The 10,830-nt window shown below is 35.8% G+C and overlaps 1 protein-coding gene across 1 annotated transcript; it reads left to right on the top strand.

The window, feature by feature from the left end:
• Positions 1-4,538: 4,538 nt before the first annotated feature.
• On the top strand, positions 4,539-10,622 carry LOC115219234 (iroquois-class homeodomain protein irx-3-like). The gene is made up of 3 exons (XM_029789415.2): positions 4,539-4,655; positions 7,467-7,843; positions 9,005-10,622. The coding sequence occupies exons 1-3, from the start codon at positions 4,630-4,632 to the stop codon at positions 9,973-9,975; spliced, it is 1,374 nt and encodes a 457-aa protein (XP_029645275.2). The 5' UTR covers positions 4,539-4,629; the 3' UTR covers positions 9,976-10,622.
• The last annotated feature ends 208 nt before the right edge of the window (positions 10,623-10,830 follow it).

The raw sequence follows: 10,830 nt of genomic DNA, 5'->3' as shown, positions 1-10,830 counted from the left end.
AGTAAATAAATTGTTATTGTTTTAGAGCAGTGCATGTCATCAAAGTGACACTGGAGTAAAATATACGAAACCAAATATATCCATCATGACTACCCGTCTGATAAGGGTACACCAGGCACATGTATCACAATCATATGTGCGCAACATGGTGATCTCATTTCAAGATAACAGCGCATGACGTTTAAGGTGGGACCCTGTTAAATTTTTCTCAAGTCGAATAGCCCATTCCGCTCAAAAGTTCCTTGAGTAAGAGTTGTTTAAGGATGTTGAACGAAATACCCTTGTTTTCAGAGGTGAATTATTCAAACTCCAAAGAATTCCTCTCAACCCCAACCCCTGCCAAATTTCAGGCCTTACGCCTATTCATATTCCGCTGATATCGACTTCACCTTTTATCCTTTCGTGGTCAATAAAATAAGTACCAGTTAAATACTGGGATCGATACAGACGACTTACTCCCTACCCTCAAATTACTGGTCTGATGCCAAAATTTGAAACAAGTATGATTATCCTTATTATTGAGTAAGAGAGAAGCGCATGCCATCAAAGTGACTCTGGGGTACAGTTATACGAAGCTCTATAAACCTATTATGACTACCCGTTCAACAGGAGCACACCTGGCATATGCATCGCAACCACATCTTATGACCTTGCAGATGGAGGTCAAGATAGAATTGTCTTCAAGTTGAGAAGCCCATCCCTCTCAAAAGGTCCCTTAATAAGGCTTATTTAAGGCTGATGAACAAAACATCCATGTTTTCAGAGGTGAATTATTCAAACCCCAAAGAATTCCTCTCAACACATGGCTATGATGTTCTCCGGCTACTTCTGCTTGTGATCAGAGATGGACATATTACCAGCCACCAACGGACATGCTCAACTAGTTATATAGTCAAACAACTGACAAGCAAATCTGTGGAATTGAGCAGAATATTTGGTGTAGCCCATTTTTTATACCAAGACAAAACAATGTACATGATAACACTTCCAATCAGTTAAGATCAGAAGCTATGAGCGCTAGTATTGCATCATATTATAATTATTGTTGTTGTTATCAGTAGTAGTAGTAGTAGTAGTAGTAGTAGTAGTAGTAGTAGTAGTAGTAGTAGTAGTAGTAGTAGTAGTGACGATACAGTTATAGTTATTTGCCATTAATGAGGGAACATTACAAGGACGTATTATTACATCGATGTGGGTTGAGGTGTGGTTACTTAGAATTGAGGATGAGAAAACAACTATATTAATAATGAAGTTGGTAAAGTGCACGTGCAAGAAAGTACGGATAGAAAAATACACCAGCACACACGCGTAGATATTCATAAAGCTAAATTTATACCCCTGCATGCGTGGTAATATGTGTGTATATCAGTGTGTGTGTATTTATGTGTGTGTGTGTTTGTGTATGTGCATATATTTTTGCGTCAAAACACATTCATATATACATATATAGTAATTTGGTCAGTTTGATAAGTAATTTACACGAAACTCTCGGCTCTTGAGTCAGTTTTCTAACTTTCTGGAGATAAAAATAATACATATACATATACGCATACACACAGACACACAGACACACACACATATATATATATATATGTCCTTGCATGGCCACAGCCTTTGGGCTGAGACGCATAAAAGAATATAAAAATATGTATTATATATTATATATATATACGTATCTCTCTCTCTCTCTCTCTCTCTCTCTCTCTCTATATATATATATATATATATATATATATATTACATACACACAATATATACATATATATCTATACACACAATATATATATATATATATATATATGTATATATATATAGAATGTATGTTATATATAAGTACACATTGATATATTATATGATATATATGTAATATACATATTAAATATGTATATGTATATTTTACGTATTTATGACGTATATATATGTATGTATGCATATATGTATGTATACGTATGTTTATATTCATATACATATTTTCATAAGAACATTCACTCGCATAGTCATTAAAGACGAATTAATAGTTGTCTCGGTTTGGCTATCATCTCAGCTGTTAGCACAATTATGAATATGTTATGTGGTGAGTAGTAACATAAAAGAAGACACCATGTTTGTTTTGGATGATATTCATTGCTATATTGCCTTCACTCATGTTGTTGTTTTTTCCTTACACCTCTCTACATGATAACTGGCTAATTTGTTATTCTTCTTCCTTACAGAGTTGGCTCATCACAATGAATAAATATATTTAAAAAGCGGTGTTGTATGTGTGTAACGCACACGAACACACTTCAGCACATACTCACTCACTCGTAGTTGCATAAACACACAGACATACATTTTACACTCTCTTTTTACTAAATGATTCTACATGCGCGCACGCACGTATATATTTATATATAACCTTTTATCAAAAGATTATGTAGACTTTGCGTTACGCATTGAGTTCTCTTCCTCCCTTTTGTAATACCTAATATGCATTTCTCTCTGTAACAACATTCATATGCATATGCATATATTCGTGCATACACATATGTATATATGTGTGTAAGCCTGTATATATGTATGTATTCCTATAGATACATACGTATAGATACGTACGTATCTATCTATCAATCTATCTGTCTGTCTACCTTTCTGTTACTTTGTCTATCTCTCTGTGTCTCTTTTCTATCTATCTATCTATCTATCTATCTATCTATCTATCTATCTACCTATCTATCTATCTATCTATCTATCTATCTATCTATCTATCTATCTATCTATCTATCTATCTATCTATCTATCTATCTATTGCTCTATCAATCTTTCTGTTTGTCAATCTACCTATCTATCTATTTATGTATCTAACTATCTGTCTCTCTGTGTCTGTCTGTATTTCTCTTTGACTTTCTGTTAGTCTGTTTGTTTGTCTATCTCTCAGTCAATCAATCTATATATCTGGCTATGTCTCAACTAAAAGAAAAAGGAGGGCGGCAGAAAAAGGTTCAAAGATGCCCTGAAAGGCACCTTCAAGGAACGTAATATTGGTTTCAAATGTTGGCACAAAGCCAGCAATTTCGAGGAGGGGATAATTCGATTTTACATCGACTCCAGAAAAGATGAAAGCCGTCCTCGGCGGAATTTGAACTTGGAACGTAAAGACGGACTATAATAGCACGAAGCACTTTGCACGGCGAGCTAACGATTCTGTAAGCTCGCCGCTTTCTTCAAGAAATGTAATATTGACACGGAGAACTAGGAGAAATGCTCAGGATCGAGAACGCTGAAGATTCATCATCAAAGAGAAGCTAACAACATTTCAGACCAATGGGACTGCAGAACAAGAGGAAAAGAGGAGGCGCAGAAGATACAGACCAAGCAACTGAAAATGAGCCTTCCATCGGAACCACACATGGAAGAAACTTCCGAGCAAGAATTGGACTCATCACTCACCTTAGAATTAACCAAAAAGCATTAAAAAAAATAGAAAAAACAAAGACCGTCACCCTTGATTTCGAGTGTTATTCGCGACAACGACGACACTATCCGTTGATGTCTCTCTTTGTCTGTCGATCTCTCTGACTAGCTCTCTATCTACGCTTAATGTCTGTCTGCGCTTCAGTATTTTCATCTACAAAATCACAGAACCTCAATTCAATCTCTCTCTTCTCTCTTCTCTCTGCTCTCTCTCTCTGCTCTCTCTCTCTCTCTCTCTCTCTCTCTCTCTCTCTCCCTCATTAATGTGTCGGTACATATCAGTTTTAATTGAGCTACTAAACAATTGACAATCAGCGTTCGTAGGTAGTCTACTAAAATACGATACTGGAACGAAGATTGTCAATTTCACTTTATCTCCTTGTTTAACTAGTACTACAAGAGTATGTGATGTGTGTCTGAGTACTTATGTAAGTGCATATATATATATATACATATATGCGTGTTTCTGTGTATATGTGAGTGTGCAATTCTGAAATTGTAAAAGATCATCAGAAGTTGTGACATAGTATTTTTCATAGGGAGCTGTAATAAATGCGTAAATTAAACTCTTATATTAATAGCTGTTAATGAGATGGATATTAAGGCAGGAAATAGCACATTTGGCGGTAAATTTTTAGCGGAAATCATGTATATTTCAGCTTATGTCTTTTTCCTTAAGGTAATTTTAAGAGCTAGATACTACTGTGGTAAAACTTCAGCCCAAATTCTTTGTGATATTAAGTTATGTTCCGTTACCTTCTGATTTTGAATGTTTTAGTGTTCTTTGTCTTCAATTCTCCTAGGTTTCTCTTCATGGGTGATACTTTTAGTAACAGTTATGTAGTTATCTTAGCATCACTACTATGCTATACATATCCATATACAAACACTCACACACAAATGTGTTTCCCATTTAAATTACAAGTAAGAGTACACCATGCAATCTATACATATATATGCATATACATAATAACATATGTCTATAAATATGTTTTTGATAGTTAACCACATGTGACAATATTTGCCATGAAATATTTGTTTAGGCTTGTGATTCAAATATTCTAATGTATTTTAATTTTATCTTTCTTCCAGAATGGACCTTATGAAGTAAAAGACAGTCCCGATGGACTTCGTTCTTTGACACAGCCAGCATCTTATTTCCCTTATGACCCATCTATGGCAGTTTACCCGTATGGGACGGGGTAAGTTCATACAACTGATATTATTTAAATAAACAATTTTTCAAATTGAGTCTGTGTAAATAATACGGCTGCTGCATTGCTTAAATGTTTTTTGCATGAAATCTTTTGGATTTCTGCCGATTTGTGTAATCATAAAACAAAATGATATTTCGTACTCTAGAATGATTACTCTTATCCTCGTGTAGCTGTTGTCTATAATGTGGTGCTGCAGTTTATTACTTGATCTAACATATGGGTCACTGCCAGACACTGTTACAGCTGCTGACCCTAGGAATATCGTCACATAAGCGGCACGGTGCGGGTAGGTTGGACATGTGGAGGTAATAATTAATAACCTGTGGATAGATGCCGTCCGTATAGCAATGTAGATTCTGATAATACCGAAGATCCCGAATGTTTTCTTCTGTTTGTACCCCTTATGAGAGCAGATTGGAATGCATCACACTGTTGGCAGGGCAGAGAGCCCGTTTGTTATACGAGTATTACACGAATCGAATACTTTTTGGCCAGAGAAAAAAAACTGTGGGAAAAAGAAAGAAGCAGGCAAAGTCGAGGCAGCAGTAACAAAAGCTGCTCCCAGAGGCTGTTTCGAGAGAATCATTGATCAAATCTTATCTAAGACCAGATTTTGAAAAATGGATTCATGTTTTGCATTTAGGGTCATGTAGTTTTAGCGGATAACTAAATATAGAAACCAATACTACCCAAATTCTTATAAAATTTATTTTTTCTTAATATTATTTCATTACTAAATTTATTTCAACATGTTACAACTTATTAAACGAAACAAAAAGTTAATTTTTGTAAATATTTTATTTATCATTAAGCAATCTTGGTTTCATTGCGCTCATGGGGACCAAAGAACCGAAATATATCCCTAGCTCTCCTTTGCATCCGAAGATCAAACTCTTTTTATTCTTATGCAAATAAAATTTTGGGAAACTGTTTCCAAATTTCTTTAAGTTATCTCCCCTTCTCATGGGAGTCGCTAACAGTTACCAATAGGACTTTGTTTATTTTCTCTAATAAAGAGAGGAAATTCAATTAATTTAAGGAATTTTTTGAGTACGGTTCTCGTTCAGAATATTGGTTTAACCTATTTATAAAAACTTGATTATCAGTTTTATTATTGTTGTATATCGTTCTTGTTTTTTGCAATCTTCACCGACGCCACCGCCACCGGCACCACCGCCACCGCCTCCACCAACTCCCACATCATCACCATCATCATTCTCATCATCATCATCATCTTCTCCTTCCTCTTCTTGTTCCTCTTGTTCCTCCTCTTCATGTTCCTCTTCTTCTTCTTCTTCTTCTCTTCTTCTTCTTCTTCTTCTTCTCTTCTTCTTCTTCTTCTCTTCTTCTTCTTCTCTTCTTCTTCATCTTCCTCTTCTTCTTCCTTACTTTCTTTTTCTTCTTCTCCTATTACCCCCACTCCCCTTCCTCCTCTTTCTCCTTCCCCCATTCACGCTCTGTCGACCATAAATTGAGACGAAATCCTTTCGCTTAATTTCTTTTACTTATTTTTATCTCTCTTTTCCTTTATTTTTTTTCTTTCCATTCCATTCATTCTCAACCTCAGTATGCGCGTGTGTATGTGTGTGTGTGTGTGTGTGTACATGCTTGAGTGCGAGTATTCAGATACAAATATGTAAATATGTATGAAAACGTGTACATATATATATGTTTATGCCCGCGCGTGTGTGTGCCTGTGTGCGCGCGTGCGTCAGTGCGTGTAGCAGTGTGTGTTGAAAACGGCTGTCGAATAGAAAATAACATGTCTTTTTACTTATGGATCCATAAGAGAATCCTTTCATAGGGCTTTAATAGGCTGTCGTGCGCTGATAAAATTCTTGTGATAGCGAAAAATTCTAAGCGTGGAATCCTTATCATTTCTTCAAGTCGACAAACATAAACCATATTTAATGCGTCGTTAAGCGACTAAGGTCTATAGATTCTCCTTCAAACTTGTTAGCTTTAGCGTTTCGCATTTCTATCATGTCCTGCTTCCATAAACAATATATCTATCTATCTACCTATCTATCTGTCTATCGCTATATATTTTCGCCCAATCAATGTCTTTCTCTAGGTATGTGTGTACATAATATATACATATATATATATATATATATATATATATATATATATATATATATATATATATATATATATATATATACTATATCGTTTTATTTCGCTGTATATATTTCTTCGTGTTTTTCCTTTCTGGGTTTACTTCTCTCCCCGCCTCCTACACAACTCGTTTTCCTCCTAACGCACTTAACTGTCAAAAGTTGCCATTTTTCCATTCCAATATGCTTGTCTTTATTGGCGTTTATATACCGCTATTTAACGATACCATTATATAGATTCATGCACACGTGCACACCGCAAACACATACACACACACACACACACACACACACACACATACGTACGCACATGCATATTCGTTTGGCTATAATTTTATATTTGTTCGTCGAAAAGCCTAGCAACTCACAAAATAAAATTACAAATGGTATAGAAACGCGTGTAATATGTACTGAGCTGCAGTGCGATGCAAGCAGACGATTTGAGAAATAATAGTGAAAGAATGAGCAGGCGTGAGATAGTTAGATACTGATGAATAAATGTATATTAAATAGAAGAAATGATCTTCTATTAGAATTAGACGTTTATGATACTTGCATATGTGCAGCAGACTAAACTTTTCTGAAATAAATTGGTTTGTTTCGTCATCTGTTTTTTTACTCAGAAAGTATATTATTGTAGTGTAATATTTCACGTGTTATTTTTATTTTCTGTCTTCAGGTATGGTGGATTAGATTTGAATGCTCGGCGGAAGAACGCCACTCGAGAAACGACAAATACTTTAAAAGCATGGCTTTATGAACATCGCAAAAATCCATATCCAACCAAAGGAGAGAAGATCATGTTAGCTATAATCACTAAAATGACACTGACACAGGTTTCCACGTGGTTTGCAAATGCACGGCGGCGTCTGAAAAAAGAAAACAAAATGACATGGTCGCCACGCAATAGGTCTGAAGATAGTACCGATAACTTAGATAGTGAGGGAGAAACAGAAAACAAAGAATCAGAAAATGGAGACGCATCAGTAACGGCAACGACTGCAGGAGTTGAGAAAGAAGACCATGGAGATGATAATCCACGGGTGCACAGCCCAGGTGAGGAGAAATTTTTTAATTGATAATACACTATAGAGAATTACAAAACATACATACATACATACATACATGCATAGTGGTTGTCTATACGTTATACAGATTTTGATCACCTCCTGTACCTACAGGCAGTGGTCAAACTCTATAATGGCGTCTGATGTGACATTTTATACCAGACAATGTTTTGAAAAGACCCCCACATAAATTGCATATCTGGTTGGACCACCAAGAACTACAGTTAATTTCTGATTTTTGTGGATCTCAAAATATCTTTTGAGGCCTTCGTTAGGTTTTCAGACCTTATGGCATACATACATACATACATACATACATACATACACACATACACACATACATACATACATACATACATACATACATACATACATACTGTTCGATTGCACAATTCTATTTTGTCTGTCTATCTGTCTCTCTGTCTATCTGTCTCTCTGTCTATCTAGGTAGGTAGGTTGCTATCTAGCTAACTATGTGGGTATACAAATGTACATATTATAAAAGTACACACACACACACACATATATATATCCCAAAGCACGTACATGCTTACACGCACATGCACACGCACGCGCGAGCACATACACACACTGAGTTTCTATTTGTTTCGTAAGAATTTTGAAACTGTCTTGAAGCCAGAATCGGAAGCCAAAGCGCTTTATTATCGAAACCTACGATCACTAAGACTGGTTGTTGTTTGTCTCTGTTGGGAGAAGAAAGAAAATATAGCAACAACGACTGGTAAGGGTTGTTTATAGGTTTTAATATTATATGACCCTTCTGAAACAAAGCAATATTTATTTATACCTTTGTGTGTATCTATTTCCATACAATAGTTAAAAAATAAGAATGGTGCATAGCATTACATTAAAAAATAATTTTAAGTGAAACACAATAAAGGAACAAACAGGAAATTCACACACAAGACAGAACATTGCTCATTTCTCCTTCTGAACGATAATTTACGAGCGATGAGCAATGTTCAGTTCTGTGTGTGAATTTTCCGTTTGTTCCTCTGCTATATTTCTGTTTGAATTTTGGAAATTATTGTGTATACATATATGTTTATGTGAACATATGGTCGTGTTGTCTATTTGTCCCTTTTCCTTCGCACAATTCTATTGATTGCGTTCTATTTCCTTATTGCAGGTCATACTGTTGACAACGGCGAAAGACCTCACCGAAAAGTATTGGATGATTCCGATGCAGATTCTGATTTAGAAGACCCATCAGTGCTGAAAGACGAATTAGTTACATCATCCACTAAAGACCGACGCCCCTTAGGTTTGGGTCACGCGAGCAAAGCTCTTCTTACCATGGATGGTAATATATCAATAATGGCCGCGCACTCACCGGCTATCGACGTTTTATCGGACTCTAATCGAGAGAGCGACCTAATAAAAGAGGGCCATTCCATGACATCGTCGAACAGTCATGTACATAGCAATGTAAATGGCAACAGCAGTAGCAGCAGCACCAGCGGCAGCAGTAGCAATAACAATAATAGTAGCAATACCAGCGGACGTATTTCAACTCTCAAGAACACCAACAGCAACAACAATAACAACAGCAGCAGCAGCAACAGCAACAGAACTACTAACAATCAGCTTAATTCACAATCTCGCAATGACATGGACAGTTCATCGCCTGTACGACCGAAAATCTGGTCGGTCTCGCAATTTCTCGTGAACTCTCCATCTAGCAGCAGCGAAAGTAATAGCAGTAGTAGTAGTCCAGTTGGTGGCGCCAGCGGTGGAGTTCCGGTGGGAAAAACCGTGCCAGTTTTTACATCGGGTAACAGATTGCACCCGAGTCCGGGTTATCTTTATCTACAATCAGCTAGTCAAACATGGAATGGGGGACGTTATGGGGCTCTTAGCGCATATCCTATTTCTATGTCTCACACAACTCTCTCATATCCTTATAGTCTATCAACACATACCTCTTCAAAGACTGCACTTGGTGTAGCTGCTACGGCGGTGCACAGTGCAGCAAGTGTCGAACTTTTACACAATGCCGAAAAACTGGCTAGCTCACAAAAAGGATTGTTTTCACCAGCCAGAGATATAGATGGCATGAGGAACAGACTATTCCCCAAAGAAGCTTCAAAATATTTCTGAAACAATGTTGTTATATATATATATAGGTCTATGTGTAAACGAGTAAAATAATTCACGACACAACAGTCTACAACTGACAATAATCATTTGACAGCATTCGAACATACACACACAGACAACAAAATTCCAAAGATAATGAAAGATTTACGGCATATATATATACATACATACATGATATATATTATATATATATCGTGTGTGTGTATGTGTTAGTGTGACTATGTGCATATGCGTCTGTGTACATTAACATGTAAAAATACATACACGAAATGTCAAATACACTTTATTTTTTTTCTATGAAAATTTGTCAGCTGAAATGTGCAAAGAAAAAAATAAAATTAACATTATTATGAACATCACCATCATCAGCCTCATCATCAACACATCGTCATGAACAAAATCCTCGTCGTCGTCGTCTTCGTCGTCATCCTCTTCGTCGTTGTCATCATGATCAGTCTCATCACCGCCATCCTTATTCTGAACAATAATAGCAATTGCGCTAATAACGACGACAAAAGAAATCATCATAATCATTAACATTTTTTCATCCTTATTATTATTATTATTATTATTATTATTATTATTATTATTATTATTATTATTATTATTATTATTATTATCCTTCTTCTTTTTCTTACTCTACTACTACTACTACTACTACTACTACTACTACTACTACTACTACTATTACTACTACTACTACTACTACTACTACTACTACTATAAACATTCATAATAATATCAATAATGAAATAGCAATTGTTTCTTTATTTGCCACTAGGGCAACGGATCAGAGGATAGTACAAGAAAAAATTCAATAATAATAATGATAATAATAATAATAATAATAATAAT

The sequence above is a fragment of the Octopus sinensis genome, linkage group LG1 (assembly GCF_006345805.1).
Source record: "Octopus sinensis linkage group LG1, ASM634580v1, whole genome shotgun sequence".
NCBI classification, from domain to species: domain Eukaryota; kingdom Metazoa; phylum Mollusca; class Cephalopoda; order Octopoda; family Octopodidae; genus Octopus; species Octopus sinensis.
Note: the sequence above shows the minus strand (reverse complement) of the source record. Positions and strands in the feature narration are given on the sequence as shown.